General features: G+C 36.4%; 2 protein-coding genes across 7 annotated transcripts in view; one reads left to right on the forward strand and one right to left on the reverse strand.

Annotated features, from left to right (window-relative positions):
• The first annotated feature begins 999 nt into the window (after window positions 1-999).
• On the forward strand, window positions 1,000-24,180 carry LOC114253364 (uncharacterized). The gene is made up of 7 exons (XM_028188231.2): window positions 1,000-1,413; window positions 2,058-2,219; window positions 12,622-12,851; window positions 19,000-19,684; window positions 20,545-20,765; window positions 21,083-21,343; window positions 21,669-24,180. Exons 1-7 carry the CDS (start codon window positions 1,352-1,354, stop codon window positions 22,031-22,033), a joined length of 1,986 nt encoding a protein of 661 aa, XP_028044032.2. The 5' UTR covers window positions 1,000-1,351; the 3' UTR covers window positions 22,034-24,180.
• The window catches only part of LOC114239547 (uncharacterized), a 131,064-nt gene continuing 127,622 nt past the window's right edge, over window positions 24,169-27,610 (reverse strand). For 5 of the 6 annotated variants that reach the window (XM_089735319.1, XM_028169799.2, XM_028169789.2 and 2 more), the window contains one exon: window positions 24,169-27,317. In XM_089735319.1, the coding sequence (XP_089591445.1) occupies window positions 27,256-27,317 (62 nt within the window). In that variant the 3' untranslated portion in view covers window positions 24,169-27,255. Of the gene's footprint in view, window positions 27,391-27,610 lie in introns of all 6 variants that reach the window. The other variant, XM_028169815.2, reaches the window with a different exon arrangement.

The following is a 27,610-nucleotide window of genomic DNA, read 5'->3' on the forward strand; positions in this document are numbered from 1 at the left end:
TGATGATCGCAATCGCTAGCGGACATCGATAATGCTACGAAACATGACTGCACTGTGGAACCTCCTAACTCACTCCATCTGAATTGTTAAAAATGTGCAACAAAAGTAATTTTCGCCAGAAAAAACACTGCACACACTTTTAAGTATATATTTAACGAGAGGCATCAAGAAATTTTAATGATATTTCTTTTTCTTCTACTATTCATGTTGGAGAGATAAAAAGTTATGTTTATCAGATGTCATAATTTATAATTAATTACCACTCATATCAAAATTTATTTTGATGGAATAGCAAGAATTCTTTTAAGTTAACTGTATCAAAACCGTTGTAATAGATTCAAACTTGTTTTTATTTGCATAGGAAGCTAGCATGCATGGTAAACGGGGCGATGAACCTAAACTATTTGCAATGCAAACAGTTTAACATAATAACATATGTACCACATGCCATTGTGTTTATGGAGAAGTATGTATTTGCATCTTATGATATTATGTAAGATTATCCACCAACCAGAAGTGATTTGTAATAATTAAGTTAAAATATTTAATTTTTTTATTTAAATTTTCAGTATTTCATAAGAATGATACGATCACAATTAAAAACGCAAACAATAAGCTGTTTCAATAAATAATTTCATCAACAGATAATGAACTAGCACTAGCAATTCATGAAGCCAATAAAATTGATACTACTACGTCATATTAATTAAAATATGGCGAGTAAAAATGTTTTATTAAATAAAATATATTCAATAGCGACCTCTTTGGTTTGCTTTTCAAAGTATATAATATCAAACAACGGCTGGCAGCAGCAAATTGAAACATCAGATTTTTTTGCGTAGCGCCATCTATCCGTCATTTTTAGCTCCAACACTTGCAGTCAAAAATGTATCTTTTCATATGACGTAAAATAAAAATTAACAATGGTTCTATTTCTCCAAATCAAGAAACAAAACTTAATAAAAATCTTTTTTTATTCCAATTCGAATTTCGTCCTATGTCAAAGCATTTAGGTTTGACACAGAGCACACTATAAATGGTACGTCGAATGGAACGCAAGCCAAACATAAACAAAGCATACAGTGAGTCTAACGTCTTACTGACGTTAATTTGAAAATCGGAAAATCCAAAACACTGAAACAAAAGAATAACAATAATAAAAACAGTGATAACGATAAAATATTTATCTTGCTTTTAAGATAGCACGGTATATGGTATAACAGGACAGAAAACCAGTGTTTTAAATGTGCAAAAGTGTATCGACAGGAAATCCTGCAGGAAATGAGTGGAACTTGCGGTTTCCAATCTCGATGACTAATGTTTAATCTAATATTTTCACTTAAGCATAGCCATGGGAACGACGTACAAAGAGTGTTTTAAATTATACGACTTAATTCAGAACGGCAAGTTCAGGTATGGATTATTTTGTTTTTTTTTTATGGATCGACATTAAAAAATATGCAGCTGCTCTTACACCTGTCGACATGTAGGTACGATACAAAATTTTTGCAATTCAAATTTCGAATGTCAAAGCGTGGTGTAAAAATTTTACTCTAACAATAAATTCTTACATCTTTATGTAATAATTGTGAAACTATTATGAAAGTTGGATAACAATATTAACTATTTGTAATTATTATGCAACCTAAATAAGCTTAGACAATATTGATAAAAAAAGCATTTAATAAACATTTCTAAAAATAAATAATAAGAAAAAATAAAACAGATTCATCATGTTATATTTTTTCTTTTTAGGTTTATGGCAATTTTAAAACAGATGGTTAAGTTCGCCCTTTTTCTCAACACGACATTTAACTAAAACAACCTTTATATTAAAAACAAATTTATGATATTTATATTTTCTACTTCAAATATATTATTTTAATTATTTAGTAACAATGAAAAAGGCCCTTAGGAAATATACTTTTAAATAAATAATGTGTAAAAATTGAGTAATAAAATATGTATATTTTCATTTTCAACATTTTGTGTTATTATTACTTATTTAGTTTTTTTTTTAAATGATTATTTCTTAGTAACCATAGATACAATTACAGTTCAGTGAAGCATTTCATATCTAAAAATACAACTAACATCAATGTGGTGCTACCGTGCAAAGGGATTGGAGTGCTGCATCTTGCTGTTGGTATTGAGCCTTTAGAAAAATCAAAGGAATGCACAGAATTACTCCTGAAGAACGGAGGTGATCCTAATCTTTGGTGAGTAAAGTCTTCAGATATTGATAATAGAGACTAAGCCACTGTAGGCAGCGGCTTGGCTCGGTCCCTGGCATTGCTGACGTCCATGAGCGACAGTAACCACTTACCATCAAGTGGGCTGTATGCTCGTTGTGTATGCCTGCTCGGGCAATAAAAAAGAAATCAATACATATGAGATACAAAAAATTATTAAAGCGTTTAATTACTATGTTTGTAAGCTTATTAAAATGGTTTAATATGGTATAGTCTTTAACAAATATTAGTGCGCTGTACTAGGAAAAGATCAACAATACATAAAATATTAGTTAAAGGCTTTTTCTGGTATTAAGTTCAGTTCTCAAATTCTCATTTATGTCTTCTTTCAAATGAAAATAGATGCCATAAAATAGTCATCTTAGTTTAGAAAAAAGAAAGAAGTTTGCTGGATCCATATATGGTGAATAAGGGGGGGTTGTTTGATTGAATTCATTGAATTTTTGGAAAATTGTTTTTCTACAATGATGGTCCTGTGGGAAGTACTGAGAAGGCTTATTATCATGGTGCAAAATCTAAGATTTTTTCACAAATTTAACCGTTTACGTCGTATTTGCTCTCGTAAACGCCGTATAACTCTCAAATAATATTCTTTATTTACCTATTGATATACCATTCGGTAAGTAAGACCAGTTTTGATCGACTTTTACATGTTTTTTTCGGTTACGATTCAGTGGGAAGGCTCCACTCCTCAAATTCGTAAACCAAAGTCTCGCAACCACTGCGTTTTATGAATGTTGCGTCATATGTGACTCATTCTAGCAGTCCTCGACGAATCTTATTCGATAGAATTTTTGAAAAAAATCAAGTTTTTTATTTAGAATGGTACAGATCGATTCGTGAGATACAGAAAGTTCATCAGCTATCTCTCTCAAACTTGAATAGTCGTGATCTCAAAGATTGCTTTGATCTACGTTTGTCGGGAAATTTCAGTTCCTTCTGTGGTCTGTAATGTATATTCCATGGTGACTGTACTAAGAAATTGTTTGATCATCCGCTTTTAACCATTGCACTGCCCGCCACTACAGCAGATTTCATAAATACTTCCTGGAATCACTTGCGTTTTACGAAGTCAATTCTGCCACATGTCCTTCTTCAGGTGACGTTTCAATAGAGTGCTTGATGGTAGATAGTAGCTTCGCTGTGGCTTTGTCATTACTTACCTTACCGCTCACCGGAAGGGCGATCTTCTTGTCCGCCTTCGAAGGCAAAAAAAAACAAAACAAATACGACCAAATTAAAATCATAATTAGCATTGAATATGTCACATAAGTTGTTCCAAGAACAAAAACTATTTTGAGAGCGATCACAATCTGAATCCTAACCTCGAGACACTGAGTTTCTCGCCGGATCTTCTCAGTGGGTCGCGTTTCCGGTCCAGTGGTAGATTCTGCGCGAAACGCTGCTCTTGCTAGGGCTAGTGTTACCAACATCCTCAGGTTAGAGCACCGTGAGCTCACCTACTCGCCCGGTTACGCTGGCATAACTCCACTAGGTTATAAGGAAATCAAATTGAATCCCACCAAGGACCTTCAAACATGAGGTCCGAATATAAAACACAGGTTATATATTATTTACTACTATTTACTACTGGTGGTAGGATCGCTTGTGAGTCCACGCGGGTGGGTACCACCACTCTGCCTATTTCTTGAAGCAGTAATTCGTTTCGGTTTGAAGGGTGGGGCAACCACCCACATAAGCAATAAAAAAAATATGTGTAGTTACAGTATTATTGAGGCTTCGATACATTGACCACTCTAAACCTGGCATGAGCTCTTTCATCTTTTAATATTTATTACCCTTGCTTTATTAATTTTCCAGAGTTAACAGCAGGCCCAAATGTTGTGCTTTTAAAGCAATAACACAAAACGAATTTTTAATAATTGTGTATATGAACTTTTTCATTAATCCCGTTTAACAAAAACATCCGGTTAAATTTTCATATCCTACTTGGAAATTGACTGTTGCATTAAAGTGACACAAACAAACAACGGTTTTAATTGAACACGTCCGTCATAGACATAGTTACGTATATACATGATAAATGTCTCTCATCCCAAAAAGCAATAACAAACTTACCAAGGACCAAGTAAAGTTTTATGCCGCCAATTTAGTGCAAATGTGTCCTTTCCGTTTTAATCATGAAATAAATTGCGTAAAGAACGCGATTATGATGCAATGGACTTTTATGTTTCGTCGGGCTTTAGTCATCGCTTGATATGAGTCATTGGAACCGTAAGCGAGACCTCTACTGTTCTATGCCAGATAAATTCATAAATAAACCCGAAATATGTCAAATATAAATAGTACTTTTCAATCGTTTTAGAATCTGAAATAGTATCCAACCTATTCGAAAAAGACAACGGAAAAAGTTAAAACAGCTATAAACATTTGTCCCGTCCGGGCGTAGCTATTAGGCTACCAGCCAAAAAGGTAGAGAAACAACTAGAATTTGTTAGTAATTTATAAAAACTTTTACCGCCTTTCGTTTTGACCATCGCTAAGTTTTCGTCGCGTCTTTTTTATGTGACAGCTCTTTGCGAGAAAATAACTGGAATTCCAACAGCAATTTAAAATTTCAACTCAATCTTGCGAAAGGTATGCGAACCTATAGAAAAGCTTCTTCTATTCGACAAAATCTTTTGTAGATAACACAAAATGCACAAAAACGCATTCAGTACTAGCTTATTTGAGCAAGCAACAGAATGAATGGAGCAAAAAAAATCACATTGCGCATTGAATTAAAACGTACTCTAACAGCGGAAAAGGGTGCTTAAGGAGCTCCCACGTGAAACTGCAAGTGTGTAGGTTGGCAAAATTTATTATACTTTCGAAATATAAATTAAGTAATTTTTGTGATCACGGTATTGCGTCAGATGTGGGTGTAAGTTTTGTCGCGCCACTATTCACTGTGGTTTCGATTGATAAGGTCACAGAGCCATTAGGGTTAGGGTCTTACGTCGTCAATAGAGTGATTAATTTTTATAATACATCTGTGCTCAAGTTGCGGTAGGCAGCGGCTTGGCTCTGCCCCTGGCATTGCTGAAGTCCATGGGCGACGGTAACCACTCACCATCAGGTGGGCCGTATGCTCGTCTGCCTACAAGGGCAATAAAAATAAAAAAAAACAATGGCTGACGGGTGGGTACCACCACCGCTCTGCCCATTTCTGTTGCTTAGCAGAAAACATTTTTGATTAGAAGCTGTTGTACTATAAAATCGAGAATCAGAACTCATGTTTCAAGACAGGTGACGGCAGTTACCTTATTGAGATCTGTGCGCTGTGTTATCTGTTAGCACATCTAAGCAATAATAAAAAAGAATAATAGTTGTAAATAGAAATGCTTTAACAAAAACCGACTTCAAATAGAAAAAGAAGATATTCCAAAACAAATTAATATATATACTAAAAACAATAATCATCGAAATTGGTTGGCGTTATATTGAGTTATTGAGTTATTCATCTATTTATCGCGCACATACTTAATGCAAATTTAAGACTTATATGGTTTTCTCATGGAACTGGACTAAATTGAAATGGGACCACACGGGAAGCGTCAGCTTTCTAATAAAAAAAAAGTCATCAAAATCGATTCACCCAGTCAAAAGTTATGAGGTAACAAACATAAAAAAAAAACATTTTTTTCCTACCTATTCGCTAGTAGCCTAGGGGACTATTCCAGCTACGCCCGAACGGGTAGGTGAGCTCACAGGCTGAACCTCCGAGAATTTGCTAACACTAGCCCTAGCAAGAGCAGTGCTTCGCTGAATCTACCACCGGATCGGAATCGTGTCTGTGTCTATGGGTTATTTCACTCGTCGAACACTTAATCGACTAGTTCGACAAGGACGGTGACCGGTACTTGAGAAACCTAAAAGCACCTGCATGATTCCAATTCGGGTGCACACTTCGAAATCAAATGTACAATCCCAAATTCACTAGTGCCTACAAAATCGACCGGCAGATTTTATCAACTGGTAGCAATCTATTGCCCATATTAGTTTAAGATCATAATACCTATAGCACGATGCATTCAGGAAAATTGTCATTTTTAAAACCTGCTTGCCAAATATAGAAATTATCGAAAGGTAGATATTTCACTACTATGTAAAACTTAATAAAGTTTTAAAAATATCGAGTGCACTTAAATCTACGCCAATTGAAATATACAAATAAAATGGATTCGTTTTTGTGACACGAAATCAGTAGAGCGTGCGAACGTCGAGCACCAGTGAACAAAGGCACGTAGAGGAGGCAAACCAGTTTAATCCTTTAGGTTAATTTGAAAAAGCTCAATGTTCTTGATTTTAAAGTTTTCCTCAAGTATTTTAATATGTTGTGTACCAATTGACTATAATCATGAACGCCAAATAAAATTATTTTTAAAATATTTTTCTTTTGGATTCGTATAACTGGGCGTAAACGATGTAAACTCTGAATCTACTAAGAGATTTTTCTCTCTCTTTGTTTTGTACCGTATATTCTACGGATTAGGTTCTGAGGAATTATTTGAAATCCCTTCATATCTATTATCGCGCCACTTTATAATTCCTCCATCTCCTTTTTACCATAGCACCTCTCGCCGACGGAGTTCGTCTGTACTATCTGATTCCGCTGAGTTCATCCGAAGCGCGTTTCTACATATCGTTTTTGCTACATACCATCCAGTTTTGGAACGAATTCTCCTCCACGGTTTTTCCCGACCGCTATGACTTGTCCTTCTTCAAACGAGGCTAGCGGATATTACTCAACGAAAAGAAGCGACTTCACTGGCCCTTGGGGCTGTCCATGAGCGGATAGCCACTGACCATTTAGTGGATATGCTCATCTGCCTACAGAGGCCATAAAAATAATAATAATGTGGTTCGGTAGCGACTACTGCATACATTTCCTTAAAATTGCTTCAAGAGAATGGAGATGGTTTATAAGAGGTTTCAAAACAGCTCTAAGGTTCATACACGCACAGTTTCGGTGATCACAAGTACTTACAAAGTTTCGATCATAAGGAATAACTTAAAACCTATTAAGTGTAGCCATGAGAACTAACAAGTCCATTCTAAGGTAGCTAAACATTCGAAAAAGGTTCTCTTCCATCTGCCGGGAATGTGTTATGGGCTTCTTCGGACACATCATGTGGTCTCCTAGACATGAATTAGAGAAGCTCATAATTGCGGGTCGCATAGAGGGCAAGCGCGCCGTGGGCAGAACACCAGCCAGATGTTGAGATCTAGTAAGAGAAGCAGTTGGTGGTAAGTCTGTACCATGCGGTCCATGCCACCAATGATCGAACACAGTGGAAGAACAGAACGTCACATGTGGTCGCGATCCTTAGTAGTGATGTAACGATATAGAAGTGTAACCAGCTACAAATAATAATAAAATTTTGTAAATATTTCTTTTTAAATCTAGCAACTTTAAAGATCAATAAATTCTCGCTACAAAACTTGGCCGGACTATGTACCACAGACCTGTCTACTTCAGCCGCGAAGCATCCAACCATGTTTCTATCCGAATTGTAGTAGAGCCGTTTTACAAGCCAACTAGAATTCTATCTCGTGTCTCAAGGTGCATTTATAAATCAAGTCCATCTATGCCCTCATGTAATCACTTAACATCAAAAAAATCGTGAGCTCGTCCACAGATCTTTTGCAATATGAGAACCAGGAAAGCTTGTCCACGCACACATAACAATATCGCGCACATAAAATGCAAATAGAAGTACCTCACACACGAAGACAAGTTTGTGATTCATCTCGACACTCTGCTTCTAACAAGTCAAGCATCTGTTCAATTACCGTAACTCAATTCCTCTGTAATTGAGACAATGGAATTAATCGTAAATCATCTTGAGTGCAGCTGCGTCGGTCTGATTGTTAGATTAATAACGCTTGAGATTTAAACGATTGTTCTGCTCTTTGAACCTTTTTATTTATTGCTTAGATGGGTGGACGAAATCACAGCCCACCTGGTTTTAAGTGGTCACTGGAGCCCATAGACATCTACAACGTATATACGCCACCCACCTTGAGATATAAGTTCTAAGGTTTCAACTATAATTACAACGGCTGCCTCACCCTTCAAACCGAAACGCATTACTGCTTCACGGCTGAAATAGGCCGGGCGGTGGTACCTACCCGTGCGGACCCCCAAGAGGTCCTACCACCAGTAACTTGAACTATTTTTTTTATTATTTTTTTATTAGGGGATGTGAAAATTTTATTGGACGCACCAGAGTTCCTTTAGTCGTTGTATTTATATAGACTTAAACGGTGAGAAATGTCAAATCGCAATTCGTCATTGCAGTTTCATAAAGAATAACCTTATTGATTGATGACCAGCGACCAGCGGCCCGCTCCGGCTCCACTCGGATCTTTAACAAAAATTTCAACGATATTTGACGTTGTTTTTTTTTTTTAATAAAAGAACACTTATTGCGGCATATAGTTAGACATATTATGCTGTCGCGACACTTTTTGTAATTAATAATGTGTTCTACAAAATCTTAGTACATTATTTTATTCTATCATCAATAGTTTTCGCAAGGCACACGATCTAAAGAATATATTAGGTAATTTTTTTACACCTTGGGTTACATTATTGGAGTTTTAGTAAGGATCCCAAATTTATTTCAAAAAAGATTTTAGCCTATGTCACTCGTGAATAGTGTAGCTTCCAAACAATGAAAGAATTTATCAAATCTGTTCAGTAGTTTCGGAGCCTATTCAATACAAACAAACAAACAAATCTTTCCTCTTTATAATATTATTATAGACTAGCGACCCGCCCTCGCTTCGCTTCGGAAACATTAAAACACACATGAAACCAAAAATAAAAAATAAAAAAAATAATAAAAAAAGTAGCCTATGTTCATCAAGGACAATGTCGGCTTCTAATGGAAAAAGAATTTTTCAAATCGGTCCAGTAGTTTCGGAGCCTATTCGAAACAAACAAACAAACAATTCTTTCCTCTTTATAATATTAGTATAGATTATAGATTATTAAAACTATCGCGATCCAACCCATTGTTCTGCTCTTGAACTATTAGGGGATATCAATTTTTTTACTGGACGCACCAGGGTTTCTTAGTTAGAATTATAATTCGTTAACGATAGCTAAATATGCATTGTCCGATACTTCATGAATAAATGTTTCTAATCATAATTCTTGGGCGACATCAATATTCATAAAGAACGGTTCAATTGCACCGGCTACCTCACGATTGTGTGATATTCAATAGGCTCAAAGGGAATGAATAATTAGATGTGTATTTCTTGTCTTGATTTTAACTCCATTGCTGGCTTCCTGCCTTCCTCGATGCTAAGGGTAGTGACTACTCTCACTATCTCTCACACGATATTTCTCTGTCTCTTCCTGTCTCAGGCGGCTTAATAACTACATAGTATAAAACAAAGTCGCTTTCTCTGTCCCTATGTATGCTTAAATTTTTAAAACTACGCAAGGGATTTTGATGCGGTTTTTTTTAATAGATAGAGTGATTGAAGAGGAAGTTTTAATAACATCCACTAAATAGTGGAGAAATCAATAATAAATTACAGTTTCCGAAGCGAAGCGAGGGCGGGTCGCTAGTAATATTATAAAGCTGAAGAGTTTATTTGTTTAAACGCGCTAATCTCAGGAACTACTGGTCCGATTTGAAAAATTCTTTCAGTGTTAGATAGCCCATTTATCGAGGAAGGCTATAGGCTATATAACGTCACGCTAAGACCAATGAAATGATAACTTCCTCTTTTGAAGTCGGTTAAAAAGCGAGATTTTGGTACCTTAAATAACTCTTTAACATTCTATTATTCAAAAATACTTTCACTTTCTACGTAAATGAAGAGACTGGTAAAATTTAGCGTTATGCCAAAGTAACTATTCCACGCGGACGAAGTCGCGGACAAAAGCTAGTAAGTAATAAATTTGGTGGCTTTAACAACATTCACTAAAATTTTAGCAGGCTTCGTCCGATGATGTCACTTATGTTAATGTTTAATGTTAATGTTGTAATGACGTCCCGGAAACCACAAAACCGCTACCGTAAAAGTGCGCATGGTTCGCATTACAAGTACCCTAGTTCCTTTAAAAATAAAACTAGATGCGCTTCTCTGTTGCACTCGCCTCAATTTGCCTCAACTTTTCCAAAACATCAAAACACCTTTCCGTCATTCCATGAAAAAACGTCCGAGAAATGAACACGCATCACGTTTTTAAAAAGTACATAAATGATAATTAAAACTACTTTTATTACGTGTTATCTTACTACGTGTTAATCTCGCGTTCTTTACTGTCATTATAATGTTATTTCAAACGTTTAGAGTAAGCCGTAAAAAGTATGTACATAGTTTAATTAACATGTCCACAAGGCACGCAAAAACCAACGAAACTACTAAGTACCACCCAGTTTTCTACCCACCTATGTAAAGCTCTCCGTCTTTAATAACGGTTAGCTGGTAGATAACTCAATTGTTGAGTTAAGCTCGCCGTTTTTATAACTTTTCGCAATTATTATATTGTATTAACTGTGTGTACAATAAAGAAGGCGCAGAAGGTGCAGAAGGCAACGGAAAACCACTGCACTAATTTCCCACGAGAGTCATGAGCAGGTTGTATCCGACTGATGCATGATCACGACCACTCTGTCAAGAGTGTACGAATAGGAAGGAAGAAGAAGACAATAAAGAATAAGTATCGATATATAATTAAAATTGTGCTCTCCACAATTAAATGAAAAGAGATTGTAAGAAATCGCCTCGGGGCAGGTAAAGTAATTTTGGGTTATTTTAACCCACGCCGTGTTCCGTGTAGAAGTAATGTCCAGTCGTTATGAGATTTCGTAGGCGTGTACGTCGTAACGGTAGCGCTGCTTTTGTTCTCGAAATAACATCTGAGCGTCGGTCACGAATCTAGGATAATCCCTTCAAAACGTGCGGTGTGCTTTGTTCCTTACGTTCGCTACGAAATCACGAGCCGCAATTAGCTACAAGTACACACGAAATAACTTAGAAGTGCAACGAACTTACAATAGTACATTGTGCACCAAGGAAGAAAAGTCGGACATTTCTTGAATAAGAACTGTCTGATGAACTCATCTTTGTTTAATACTTCACTATTAAATTTTATTGCCTTTTGTTTATTTCACTTTTACACTAAACACAATATTGCAAATTACCCGAGCACAACAATGGCGGAGAATTTTAGGTGCGTGAGAGCAGACGTAGACACTAACGCGCATGCGCACTTGTACCCAGGGAGAAAAAGTTACACTTTATTCCCTGTACAGCGGGAGGAAAACCGCACTTTCGGCGTAGGTAGGAGAAAAAATGCTCTTGATTCAACGGTACGGAATGAGGTCTTTAATTACAATGAAACAGTTTTCAAACTTACGGTGCTAAGCGGTTACCATAGTCATTAGACATGGCAATGTGAAAACATTAGGTCCAGGTCACGACGTTACCAACAGAACGAATGCAAGATTACTGTCGTTGGTAAAAAATAACAGACGCGCGACCCGGGTTCCATTTCTTTGTATTGTAGAACTCCAATAATAGTTATATTTAGTTGATTCATTAATTTACATTCTTGGTCCTTTAGGTTCGTCATTAAACTGTTATAAGGCTTTCAGATCTTCTAGCCATTTGTCCAAAACACTGACCATTCTATAGCTGTTAAAAGTCATAATAATATTTTGCTTGTTTTCATTGCAATTAACACATATAATAAGAAATGCTTTGAGATTTATAAAAATGAACATATTCATGGTTGTGTTTTTATTCGTGATCTATAATTAGCATGTAAGTTTATTTATTTCATTGAATTGGCTCTTTTAGTATGACAAACAGAAATTGAGTCGCGCGCGAATATTTTGTGTTGTTTTTTTTAGTGTGTTTTCAAACATATTACACCGTTCTCAATAGCTCACAATAATAAACCGCATCGGAAATATGCTTAGGTCTTATCAAATGACATATAAATTGCACTTCACGCTTGAAAGATCTAAATTGGGAATAATTCTTTTTATTTTTTTATTGCTTAGATGAATGGACGAGCTCACAGCCCACCTGGTGTCAAGTGGTTACTGGAGCCTATAGACATCTACAACGTAAATGCATCACGCACCTTGAGATATAAGTTCTAAGATCTCAGTATAGTTACAACGGCTGCCCCACCCTTCAAACCGAAACGCATTATACTGTTTCACGGCAGAAATAGGCAGGGCGGTGGTACCTACCCGCGCGGACTCACAAGAGCTCCTACCACCAGTAATTACGCAAATTATAATTTTGCGGGTTTCATTTTTATTACACGATGTTATTCCTTCACCGTGGAGGTCAATCTTACTTAGTGTCAATATTACATGAATTACAGTAATGACGACGGTGTAACTCCGGTACACATAGCGGCGATATGGGGCCGCGTCGACAACCTGAAACTCTTGCTCGGCTGCGGAGGAGATCCATATGTACGGGACCTAGACGGGCTGACTGCCTTTGACTACGCTGCCAGAGAACAGCAGTGGAACGTATTTGACTACCTACAGAATGTAGTGGACGAATCCAATGACGTGGGCACTGGTTGCGGGTACACTATGGACTTGGGTAAGTTTTATATTTGTTATATGAGAATGTTTAATGTTTTTTTTTTCTTTTTTACTGATAGCGTGACCTATCGTGCGTCTGCATAAGTAAATACGTAATAAATATGAATTTACTGGTGGTAGGACCTCTTGTGAGTCCGCGCGGGTAGCACACACTGCATATTTCTGCCGTGAAGCAGTAGTGCGTTTCGATTTGAAGGGTGGGACAGCCGTTGTAACTATACTGACACCTTAGAACTTATATCTCAAGATGGGTGACGCATTTCGGTTGTAGATGTCTATGGGCTCCAGTAAACACTTAAAACCAGGTGGCCTGTGAGCTAACGTCCACCCATCTAATCAATCTAGTAAGGATATCGGGTCGTAGATGATCATAGTTTGTGGTATAGACAAAACACCAGCTCATCTCGACCCGTTGTTGTAGAAGACGACAAAGAGATCGACGGAAGAACGGACAGCATTAGCCTCCGAATATTGTACAAGTATGCTGGATATGTATTTATTTCAAGAAAAAAATATGCGTTCTGCTTTAAAGCTAAACACAGTCGTTATTCCAATGCAATAGAACTGAGATTTCGCGTAGTCTTATCTATGACTCTCACTGACTACTCGACACCAAAAGTGCACAAATGTGGGAAAATGAAACAAAGCTGCTGGACGTAACTTCTCGGGTTCCTCCAAAAAGTCCACTGAAAAAATCTCAGTAAATGACCACCATTTTACTGCGATTATATTTCATCCCCTATCATCTCATTTCATTAAATTTATCTCAGTTGATTAATGTCTCAAATTAATCATCTTCATTTCATTTCACTCCATATTATCATTTTTCATAAAATTAAGAATATAAAGTAAAATAAGACATGACTTAAAGGTCATAGTTACCAGGTCATAAAATCTCTTAAAAAAACTCGACACCAACTGACAGCACATGTAGCTAATAAATAATAGTAATAACATAATTTTAATACGCTAGCAAATGGAATCGTGACTCGATACAATTAAAACTACCTCTACTATTTATGTTAGAAAATTCAACAGTAGTTATCACACTATTCAATAGTCCACGAATAGCAGGCAACATCTTAGTTGTCGGTAGGTACACATGAAAACTGTGAAGTATTTATTCTAAAGGTCGCAAATAATGACAAATGAATGGGAGATTAAATCGTAAAAGTAGTTTTTAGTTAAAAACAGTATGTTTTATAGTTGAATAGTTAGTCTTAACTATCAATATACCGGTCTTTGCTCCGTGATTTTATTAAATCAAATCAAATCAAATCAAATCAAAAAAGTTTTATTCAACATAAATGAAAGTACATACTTGTTGAACGTCAAAAGAATTACCGCCAATTCACAAGAATTAGCCTCCGTCCTGAGAAGAATTGGCAAGAAACTCAGCGGGCATGTTTTTTTTTTTTTTTTTAAATATTAGATTTTTATTTTTATTTTAAATATTTTTTTTTTTTAAATATTCATATTACAATAAGTAATTATAACATAACAATTTTACAATATTGAAATTCCCGGAGCGAGCAACTCATTCCCACTTTGTGCAATCTTCTAGATAATCATTGACTTTATAGTAAGCTTTATTGCACAGATGTTCTTTAATAGTTTTCTTAAACCTATGTATATGTAGGTTCTGAACATCTTGTGGGATTTTGTTGTACAGGCGCACAGACAAACACCCGAATGAATTTCGTATCTTATGTAACCTACTCATCGGCACAACAAGCTTGTGTTTGTTCCTAGTATTTCTATTATGTATGTCCGACATCTTAGGAAACTCCTCAATATGTTTACGAACATACATCAAATTTTCAAAGATGTACTGGGATGGCATAGTGAGAACTTTAATTTCTTTAAATTTTTCCCTCAGGGATTCCCTTGAGTGCATGTTATAAATAGCACGTATAGCTCTTTTCTGCAGAATAAATATCATTTCTACATCGGCCGCATTGCCCCATAGCAAAATGCCATAGGACATGACACTGTGGAAGTAACTAAAGTAAACTAAACGAGCCGTGTCCGCATTTGTTAACATTCTAATTTTTTTTACTGCGTATGCTGCAGAGCTAAGCTTACTCGCCAATTTATGAATATGAGGTCCCCACTGCAGTTTGGAGTCCACTGTTATACCAAGAAATACGGTTGACTCAACAAGCTCCAATGATTCCTCAGAAACAATTACATTACTATCTACTTGTCTCACATTTAAAGATGATTTAATACATTTTAAAGTAAATTTAATACATTTCGTTTTCTTACTATTCAATAATAGGTTATTGATACGGAACCAATGAACCACACACGAAATCGCATCATTCACTTCGTCATAGACTTGTAATTGTCGTTTAATTTTAAATAATAAAGATGTATCATCTGCGAATAATACGACCTCGTGTCGGGACTCAATAAAACTAGGCAAATCGTTTATATATATTAGAAATAAAAAAGGACCCAAAATGGAACCCTGAGGTACACCCATTTTCAACGTGGTGCCTGAAGATCTATTTCCTTTCACATCTACTGTTTGTATCCTTCCTGATAAATAGGAAGTAATAATATAGAAGAATAAACTTAAACATTTCACATTTCGACCCATACCCAAGGTTTCTGTCAAAGAAACTAGACATTCAATGCTGCTATCACTCACTCACTCATATATTCTCTCACTCACTCATTCATTCACTCACTCACTCATTCATTCACTCACTCACGAGTACAGTAAGGGCACGCAATAAGAATCACGATTCCGAACCAACTTAAAAAGGCATTCCTGTACGGTATGATTGGTACACGATCACAATTTGGTTTTTTTTTTTGGGGTTGCGTGATTTGAACGATCAAATCGTTTTGGAAGGTAATAACATAGAAACTATTGGCATCGAATTTATGTCTTGATTGTCTTTCCATCTCGTGATCCGACGTTCGATGGTCGCTCGGTTTCTTTATTGAAAACATACGGTGTTTTATAGTTTGGATAAAATATGTTCTTGTATTCTTAAATCGATGGGTGAAAGGCTATATTTGATTTAAACGACATTTATCTTTGTGACTAAAGTGCCGTTTTATTTGGTATTAGCATCAACAATTCGATGTTTTTAATTGAACTTCAATTAAGCTTACCTCATTCAAATAGTAGAAAAAAAAATTTTGGTCATGATATTTTTTCTAAATTTTAAACTTTAAATGGTTCGCCTGTAAAGCTGCACAAATGTCGCTTAAACCAAATAGCATTTCACTTCTCGATATAAATCTGCATTAATACTGGAGGAAAGACGTGCCGGATATTAAGTATTGGACTCTGCCTCTCGCGGTGGCGACATTGTGACGTCTATAGTGACCACTTTATAACAGGCAAGCCGTGACCTCGTGCACCCATCCGCGCAATATTCCTCCCGATCCATTAACGGTGCTTTTAGGCACCTTAAGCACTGGTCACCATTCTCGTCGAACCCATCGCTTGCGACGAAGGGCTCGGCGAGTAAATTAACTCATAGACACAGCGCACTGAGCTTCTCGCCGGATCTTCTCAGTGGGTCGCGTTTCCGATCCGGTCGTAGATTCTGCGAAGCACTGCTCGTTCTAGGGCCAGTGTTAGCAACACTTCGGTTTGAGCCCCGAGAGCTCATCTATACGCTAAAGTGAAGCTTAAATAGCCTCTCAAGGCTATCAACATTGGTAGGGAAAAAAATGCGCAATAAATAAACAACATAAACACAGCTAAGTTGTTTTTTACTACTCTGTTTATCTTTTCCTTTTGGACGAACGTTGAATATGACTTAAATGACCTATTCATCCTTTTTTTTTTTTTTTGTTCGGGCCGAGAACCGATGTCCCTTAACTAATCTCAAACTATCAAACATTTTTCAATGCAGTTACCAAGAAAAACATAATTGAATTGAACTTTTATTATCTCGCAGTGGCTCGCGTTAACCTCTGATCTTCGATACGGGCAGCTGACAATGTTCATTGTACAGGCCGAGTGAATTATATGACAAATGAAGAATGCATTGTTTGTCAATCATTCCTTCTTTGAACATTGAGTAACTTGAAAAGCATTCTATAAAATGTCCACAATGCGTATTCGTCACTCGCGTATAAATCTATACATATAAAAATGAATTGCTGTTCGTTAGTCTCGCTAATACTCGAGAACGGCTGGACGGATTTGGCTAATTTTGGTCTTGAATTATTTGTGGAAGTCCAGAAAAAGTTTAAAAGGTAGATAAATATGAAAATGCTCGGAATTAAATAAAAATAACAATTTTGTTTTCCTTTTGATGTGTCCGTCCGTCCGTCGGACGGATTCATTTTGTTTGTTTTAAGTTTATACAAAAGTTTAAGGCCGGTTACAGTGCTCCACCGACCGTCTGTGCGTACGTTCCGTCCTGACGGTACGCATTAACCGATCGTCAGTTTGCTTCATTCAGTGCTCTCCTGACCAACAATCTGACCAGATTGGTATAGTCGGTACACGAAATGGAAGCGTTTGCAAATAGTGTAATTGCTGCTTATTTTCGAAAACGTTTAAGTAACAAAAGACGTAGATATCACGTACATCCAATCGTCGTCCAAAGAGCATTGCAAGGGGAATTCACTACTTTATATTCATTATTGCGCGAAGATCAAAAAACAAAATTTAATTACTTGAGAATGTCGATTAAAAGTTTTGATAAATTATACTTCTTGCCAGGCCTTTAACTTGGCATTGCGTTCTTTATATAACACGTGGCCTTTGTCCCAGAGAGGTTCACGAAGATGAACTTCGGTGATTATGCGTTCGGTGTCGATATATTTGGCCATGTTCAATACGAAATCGCTTTTTTTGATGATGATACACACATCCGTACTGTCGGTCCACCCATCGGTGCAGCACAGAACGCGTTCATTTGTTTCCATAGCGCGTCGGTCGACCGACGGCACGCATGCGGACGCGCTAGACCGACGGTCCTCGTACGCAGTGCGTAGCAATATACGCGTGCGTACGGTCAGTCCAGCACTGTAATGATTTATGAATTTTCATATAAACGACAAGCGCGACTGACGTACGCACAGACGGTCGGTGGAGCACTGTAACCGGCCTAAGTCTTTTATTTATCGATTGAGGCACTACGAAGTCTGCCGGGTCAGCTAGTAATAAATAAAATTCAATTCAAAACACTATATGTTTACTGTAAAATGTATATTCATTTTCAAAGACAATAGCTTTGTACAAATTACGCCATTGGAATGTGAATCAGATCAATAATATTCCGTGAACTTTCAACGGTCATCAGTTCCATTTATTAGATTATCGTTCGTAATCGAACCCTGAAATACGTTGGATAACTTAGAATTACTGTATTTGAACACAAAATAATAAAAAAAACTTAAAATTAGCTCTCGTAACGTCTCTACCCCTGGCATTGCTGTGCGTTCATGGGCTACAGTAATCAGTCACCACCCGATGGGCCGTAAAGGGCAATAAAATATGTGGTTTTTATGTTTAATCGTTTTTTTGTTGTCAAGTCAGTTTTACTGGTGGTTAGGCGTTTTGTGAGATCCCGCGTAGGTTTCACCTTCCTGCCCATATCTACTGAAGAAGTAGTAGCACGTGTCGAACGTCAAGTGAAGCTAGCATAACCCCTCGAGGTTACTAGAAATAGTTAGGCAAAAAAACACGTGTCCGTTCAAAGATTGGTACTTGGATATTCTTGGGATATTGAGATGGGCAGTGGAATAAAAAAGTTTTTGATATGAAACATCATAGCCCCACCTAAAATCGATTGCTGGCGTGGCGACGCATGCAGTGGCGACGCATGCTGTGGCGATGCGTCGCCGCTCTATATAGTACCAGCAGTATATATAAATAATCAATCTGTATGTAGTAGTGTATACGTATATAGTGGATGTGTGTATACTGGTGTGCCGACGCATTGCCATGTGCAAGCGTCTGTTTCTTAAATATTTCATTTTTCATTAACATTAATACATGTATTTCCTATCGCACACTACCCTTATATGCATCTATTCTATACAAAATAATATCAATGTTTCAAATCTATCATCTATTTTATTACGTGCTACTATTTCCATTACATGATACTATGCTCATCAATGTTATTGTCGTGTATTTACAAATTTACATTGTCCAATTGTAGAACGAATTCTGGTTACAACGGACAATATGGTGGCTGAATACGAACCGATAACTGACGAACAAATGCAAAACAAAACGTACAGAAAATCCGACATGATCCGTCAGTGGTTCGACGATAACAGTTTGGTTATAAACAAACTGTACCCGACTATATTAGGCGAAACGTACCTCATAGACGACTTCCAAAGTATCACGTTGGACCTGACCGAATCGCACGACACGAACAATACGTTCAGGACTTGCCGATCGAATGGGGACGTGGAAATAAGTGGCGTTAAACCTCTAGATTGTACCGTTGACAAAACAGGAGATCCCAGGAAGCAAAGGTTGAGCGTTTTCGAAAACTTCTCGCTCCCCGGATCCCCAAACAACATAACGCATATGAATTACAATACGAAATCGTCTTTAAAGAAATCAAAAACGATCGAAACAAAAGAGATTCCGAGAGATGACCGCGAACTCGATAAAGCTATGGCCGTTGTACAGAATAGGACAAACGAATTTCTGTCTTCGACTAATGTAGATAGAGTATGTAATACAAGGAGATCGTCTAACAGCAGCGGAGTGAGCAGTAATTATTCTGGTGGCAGCATCACTATAGCTAGTTTCCACGAGGAATACAAGTATGAGGATAAAGAAGAAGATATAGTGCTCGTTGAGAAGAGACTGCGAGTTTCGCCTATTGTGTGAGTATTCTATTGCTTAAGAGACATTTTTGCACATTACAGGAAACCCATTTAAAATTTGAAAAAATATAACAAAACGTCTTCAGCTCTTTGAATAAGGTAAACTTATTGAAGTTCAATTAAAAACATCGAATTGTTGATAGTAATACCAAATAAAACGGACCTTTAATTGTAAAGATAAATGTCGCGTGTTGAGCGAAATGTCGCATGAAAAAATTTGTCTTTCAACCTTTCAAAGATTTAGAAGCATTGATGATTGATCTGTTTAATTATTTATAATTTTTTTCTCGCTAGTTGCCTTATATAGCTCTTCTACTTAAATGGCTCACGAAACAGACAATAGAGACGAGGCGACGGATATGTGAATTTGCTACACAATAGATTGTTAAATGGAATTTCCTAATTCCAAAAACTGTTCGGTGTTTACATAATAATAGTTTTAGGGGAATACGACAAAAGGTAGATCTTCTACGGAGCGACCGAAGTTGCTCGGTAGATTGACGTGCCGAATGTATACATTATTTAAACTAATCTTGAAAATATCTTTAAAACGGATCCTTCCGATCCATTAGCGGTGTTTTTAGGTACCTCAAGCACCAGTCACCGTCCTCGCCGAACCCGTCGCTTGCGACGAAGGGCTCGGCGAGTGAACTAACCCATAGACACAGCCCACCGAGTTTCTCGCCGGATCTTTTGAGTGGGTCGCGTTTCCGATCCGGTGGTAGATTCTGCGAAGCACTGCTTTTACTAGGGCTAGTGTTAGCAACACTCTCGGTTTGAGCGCCGTGAGCTCACCTACACCTACGTTGGGGCGAAACTGAAAAGCAAAAAATACCCAAAATGTAAAAAATATCCCACAGCTTGCCCCTGGAAGAGACAGTGGAATCGATTGACCAAACAGCAGTTTCGGTGGCATCTTCCCTACCGACCACGGTACAGTACGATAATAACACTCTGAGAGCGGAACTGTTGAAGTTAGGCTTCTCGCCGGGTCCCATACAGGATTCAACAAGGACTCTTTATCTAAAGAAATTGCAAGCCTTGAAGAAAACCCCAGTGGTCGTGAACAGCCAGGGCAAAAGTGAGTATTAAACTGAAAAGCAAACCCAAACAGTTTATACTGAATATTAAAAAAAAAATTGTAAATTAAATGTCATCATTTTGAAAAAGTCAGTTTTTAGGTTATGTTTGTATGTCTTGTATAAATATTTAAAAATTTACAATGATATTTACAAAATGCAAATATTTAATGAAAATTCCTAAAGTCTACCAATCTTGTAATCTTTGGAATGTTCCGTATAGGAATAACCAAATTGCCTATAAAGGTATTATATAAAAATATTAATACAAAGTTATTGTCACGTATTGGTTGCTTGAAAATGTTCTTTATTCCCGCAGCGTACAGTGTAGAATTAGAAAAATCTCTACGTAACGTTGATTGGATGCTGAATCTCCAACAGTATGTTGAGTTGGAAAGCAAAGCGCGCGCCGATTTCGCTAATCCCAATAAAAAATGGCGGGAAGGCACGGCGAAGACTTCATTCACGTATCTTCTCTTGGATCCGCGACTCACGCACAATCTCCCGGAGAGAGCCAGCAAACAAAACCAACATGTCTCTTGGGTCACTTTTGTAAACTCCATATTTTACGTCGGGAAAGGTATGTTCGAAAATTTTGCATAATTAACTATTATTTATTTTTCATTTTTTACTTGAATATCAATTTTTTTAATATATTTTTTTAATATTGAATTGTCATCGGTCCTTAATAAGTTTACCAAATTTCGAATTAATCCGACGTTTTGAAGGGGGTCAAAATCATGTTCAAAGATTCCGTTACATACTAACATACATACGTCTGAAGAAAATAAAAGCGTATTAAAATCGGTGGAGGTACGTCGTACCTGAAGGTACGCAGCAGACTCCGGCGACCACGCCAAACTAGAGCAACGAAACCTCACACAGCAAATGTCTCCTTATTTCAGGTAAACGTTCTCGGCCCTATTCTCATCTATACCAAGCGCTGACCCTGTGGAAGCGCGACTTCAAAACATCTAAAGACAAGAAGGTTCAGCAAATCCTGGACATATGGTCGGATAAGGTGGGCGTAGTTTGTCTTCACATATTTCAGAACGTCATACCGGCGGAAGCGTACACGTACGAAGCGGCCATGATCGATGTGCTCGGAATAAGTAATATTAAGAATTTGAAGGCTGGCAACTATTACGGTGTTGCCGCCTCGTGGCCGCAGAAAGAGAGAAGGCTGCTCGGTTTGTACTTATTGTACAAGGCCATGCTGATCTTCCTTAGCGAGGGCGAAAGACAATTAAGGCCTGATGATATAGACTGAAATATTTATTAATTATATTATATGTATATGGAATATATATTTTTTATTAACTGACATGTTATTTCTATTTGGTAACGAGAAAAATATCCATTCGCGGAAACAAACGAAACTAACCTTTCACAACCGAGGTTATGTCGGTAAATGCCGCCACACACCTTGAGATATGGGTTCTAAGGTCTCGATATAGTTACAACGGCTGCCCTACCCTTCAAACCAAACCGCATTACTGCTTCACGGCAGAAATAGGGAGGGTGGTGGTACCTACCCGCGCGGACTCACAAGAGCTCCTACCACCAGTAAAATTACATACATATTACATGTGCTAAGTTTTATATTTGAATTAAAAAAATATATATAGACAGAGGTTGTATAGCAAAAGAACGGGAATACGAAAAAATATTCTACGTATATTTTAAATGATATCCTACTTCGTGGACGCGCAATGTATAGCAAACAAGATTCGGAGGTTAATGAACGCGGGAGACAATAGAGTACAGTCAATTAAACGACCACGATCAAGTACCCTGCACTATTAACCACTAATAATATTGCATACATTTATAGTTTAAAATAAAGAAACAAACGCTTTTATAGTAAATAGATAATAATAGACAATAGTAATAAAATCGTTGTATTGTCTCATTCCACTACAGTTCATTGACATTTGAATTTTATTTGCCATAGGTTGCGGGTTCACAAAATAAAAAAAAACGAACTTTATACTCAGATTAAAGTAGTTCTACCTTTCAGATTTTCAAAATAGTTACATTACGCTTAAAAATATGTATACAGTAGCAATCAAAAATAAATATAATAATATGTATATACATTGGTTGTGAAGTGTTCTTGCGAAACTAGAATGTAAATAATTTATTTATTAATTTGTACATTAAGTACTTCTCAAACGATTATTTCTACGTGTCTACGTGCATGTGTATTTATGTGATTTGGCTTTGTTTTTTTTTATATGTACCTAGTAATGTAAAATTTAGATCTCTTATTAAACCAAATTAAAATTTCGAAATGCTACTTACATTTCGAGCCCGTAATAATTGCTTACTTTTGGTTTTGATTTTTTTTAGGGTGAATATATTTTTATTATAGAAATTGTATTTAGTTAGTACAATATTTTTTGACAAGCCTTGCGAAGTTACGTGTGTAACCAGCTTAAAATGCGCTACTATGTATATACTAAGCTTAAAAAATGTCTAAGTAATGTTTTTTTTTTTTCGAAAACCTTGCAATGAATTTTCGTTGAAAGTTTTAACTAAAAAAATGAAATTAACTTGACACATCTTCTATACGAAGATTAAGTACCTGGGCACTAACATGAATTTTAAAACTAAACAATACGACCAAAGACTTTATTTCTAAGTATTAACCCTTGACAAAAATAATATAATTAAAGTTTACCACGTCCTCAGTATTGTCCACTAATTCTAAGCTTTAACATTTTGTATTTTTCTATTTATTAAACGTGTTTTTATTTTGTAATTATTCGAATTATTTATGCACGTATTCTATTTTGTATGCACTGTTTAAAAATCTGATTTTATATTTGAAGAATAAGAAAATAATTAATATAAGTGCTTCCATAAATACGAAATATTATGTACGTTAAAATTACAATGTAGATGAGTAAGTATTCGTGAAATTTGTGAAACATTCTTGATCAAAATATGTTCCTATTTTTTGTAACATCACAATTTTTTGTCGCATTGTATTTGGAATTAAAATCGCATCGAATTGGGATTAGTTTACCGTTTTTGGGAAACAGCCTATCATTATGCCGATCACGATGTGTTTTACATTTTATTGTTCATTAATTTTTTTTATACTAAACTGTCATAGCTTCTGTGACGTCACGTGTTGCGAAAAATCCTACTTCTACTTTTTAAGTTTTAAAGTAAATACTTTTTAAGTTTTAAAGTAAAATTTAAGGATAAATATGTTTCGTAAAACGTTGGCTGATGGGCTCTGGCAAATATATATTTATATTTTATGTATTGACAATATGAAATAAGTTTGTATTTGTAAATTGGATTTATTCAAACCAGCCATAGAATTTGTTTTATCAAGTTTTTCATAATTCATTTTTAGCCTTACTCTTAATTATGAAACTAAAATAAAACACATTTTTTAAGAAATAATGTTATTTTTATTATTCCTTTTTTTCCAACGTCTCGAATTCTTTTCTAATAAAAATCAAACTTGGCTTTATAGTTACATCAAAAAAAAAAAATACACAAATGTCCATACAAATTACATTTATAAATACAATGATGTTACACACATCAGACACTGGTAAGTCGAACCATAGGAAAGCGTAATTGGCGTCGTGTGAGGATTAAAATAAAAACTCAGTCTATGCATCCGTACAATGTCGAGCGTTTTTGAGATCAACCCGTCTCTCAATCTAATTAAACACTCACTCTTCAAACAATCATAGAAAGGAAATGAGTACTGTGAGTTTAAAGTCGAATTTGAATTTCTCAGATCGTGCTATTAAAAGAGAAAAGCATACAATCGTCTGAAATCATGTTTTCATTTCGCGTTCCAATGCTTCTTTTATTGAAGATTTGCAAACAATTTGGATGTAGATTTTTCGTGATCAACCATTTTGAACACTACCTTAATCATAAGGCGTAAGCCATCATTAACAACAATTTTATATTCATTCAAAGTGAGAATTTGTTATTTCATTATATTTGAGTGGCAACTCTTGTATCCAATATTAGTTGAAAAAAGAAAAGTGTTTTACAAATATATAACAAGAAAACAAATAGAGTCCTGTCTAAAAATACCTATTTTACCTATTTTATCAAATTAGCAATTTTGAAACAAATCAAAACGTTAAAAATTGACATTTGATTCGACATTTTGAAATAAGCGGCTTGAAAGCTTTTAAATCCCAAAACACAATTCTTTTCAACTAACATTTGAAGCAGATTTAAAATTAAAGATGACGGTACGCCCACTTTTGATGACAAATGTTCGCATACAGTTTGCAAATAATCTCATTATTATCAAACAGTGTTGTAAAAATGTTTTTGTACCTATACAACTGAGACAATTCGGTACAGACAAGATTCACTAAGTGGATATGTTCAAGTTTAGCTAATTAATACAGTTTTAATTAAATAAACTTCAAAGCCACACATTGCCAATTAAAAACAAAATCATAAGATCTAAATTATTTTAAAAGAAACTAATATTTCATAAGTCCTTACTTTGCGGAATCAAATATAGATAAAATAATCTACTAGAATATGGAACGAAATTTACAACATTGTTTGGAAGCAATTAAATGTGTAACACAATATACAATATTGGCCTTTTACAACAGTCTTTTTTTCTATTTTAAACATTAAGTAGGTATGCACTAAGAATTATTATAACAAGAAAATTAACGATCACTGGTTCTTTACGGAACTGTCGCTTGCATCAACACGTTTAGGCCCCGAATTCTCTACGAAACATTGTTTTAATACACAAGGAAACAGGTACGCGCGTACATTGACTAAAATGTCATGAAAGTAATACCATTATTTAACTACAATAGGTCAATCTCTATGATAATGTCTACTAAATTGAAGTGTGACAGAGGGCCGCAACACTAGCCGACACACTCGATTATAACACTTCAGACACGTAACATTGCGTACAATTTAAAGTAATAATCAATTATGAAAATTATTCACGTGAACACACAGGATCTTTCAAACGAACCAATTGGAAGACTAGGGAGGGAAACGTCAGCCCAACGGCGCTGCGGGGAGACTTAATTTAATACACAGTAACGTCCAACATAATGCTTTAGAACATCGCTTCTCAACCAAAGTGCAGTAGTAGAAAGACATATGCGAAACGAATGAACTTTATTTAATAATCACCAAAAATATAAGTGAGCTCATTTACATTTATGATGCGACTGAAATGCGTCCTCGAAACTTCTTCAAGAGTCGCCCAAAATTTTTTTGGAGTATTTTAAATGAACCATACCGTTTCTCATTAAGCGTTACCATTCATAAATGAGGATCGGAGGTAATTGTATATAGTAATAAAAAAAATTTGTTTAGGTTGGAAACCATAGATATTCTTTAATATAATTATATATACTGTGGGAACAGTTCGGCCTCTTTCAGACGTGACGTCACGAGCACTTGTATGCATGTTGAAACGCATGAAATTTGAAGAAAAAACTACAATATAATTTAAAAATAGATTCGTCTTCAATTTTATTTAAAGTTTTTGAACAAAATAATTTAAAATTTCGTTTTGTACTTATTAAACGAAACCAATACATTAATGGGTTTTAGTGAACTTTCTTACTCAGTTTCTATAGCTCAATGGTTGAGAAGCAACGCTCTTTAATAGTACCATTAAATGCGTTTAAGTGCAATTGTGTGGTACACAAACAGAAACCGGATTTAGTATCAGAGAATATCGGACTATGAGATTAATTAAATTTTTTTTACATTAACTTTTAAAAGCCAGACAGACAAACACACGCACAGCGATGTCCAAACACTCCACAAATCTATAGGATGCTCTCTACGATACATTGAATGATTCCTCACTATCAGACATAATACGATTTGTGCACGCTACGTTCATATTATTACGATCACATTGACGCTCTCACGGTGCACTATCATTACCTAAACATTAATCGATATTTAATTTTTATAAACTACGTTCGCTCTCGTCTCTGTGGAATGCTGTATTCATAAATAAAGGTATCGTCCGTGTTCACTTCGATTCGGTCCTTCGGGGGGGCTTCAATCTTCAGTACGACGCCCGGCGTGGAGAACAAACCCTTCGACGTTTTATATTACATTAAATTATTAACGGAACGTTTCGTTATTATCGTCGGCTAATTTACACATAACACTAATATATACAAGTACTAGTTTGTGCTTCCACTAGTGAAGGTTCATTCGGGGGGGGGCGCTCGGCCGGTCCTCGCCTCGCGCCCCCTCGCACTCGGTCCCTATCGCGGGTAACTATCCGGAAACATTCTAGAACATTCAAAGCGCACATCACATACACATATCCGTGGGTCACGCGAGATCATTGTTTCAATTATCCGACAAATTGTTCTCGGTTAAGTTCACTACGCGGTCGCGTCACTGCCGCGTCAGTTCGGAGCGGAGGGCGGGCGGGGGGTGACGCGGGGCGGCGTCTCTGGGAAGGCTCCATTGTTTGCGCGGCCCCTCGTTTCATTTGGGCGGCGTCGGAAACGAGTTGACCACGGCCTGCGTGCTCGCCAACACCGCCGCCGCTGCAACACACAATCTTCGGTTACTCTCAGTGCGGCGTCCTACCTATGCGGCGCGAGGACTGCTATCGAGCGCCTGCAACCCAACACACTACAGATTACGACACACGTTGCGACCACCACAGACGATATCGAAACATTTAAATTTAAATCTACAAAGCGAAACCAATCATTTTCGCATTAAAATACAAAAGTTTATTACGAATACTCTATTTACTTATTTGGTATAATCATAACAATAATAATCAAGATTCTAAGGGCGGTATTCGTAAAAAATCCCTCCTGATTGCACCTTT

This window comes from Bombyx mandarina, chromosome 19 (assembly GCF_030267445.1).
Source record: "Bombyx mandarina strain Sakado chromosome 19, ASM3026744v2".
In the NCBI taxonomy this organism is placed as follows: domain Eukaryota; kingdom Metazoa; phylum Arthropoda; class Insecta; order Lepidoptera; family Bombycidae; genus Bombyx; species Bombyx mandarina.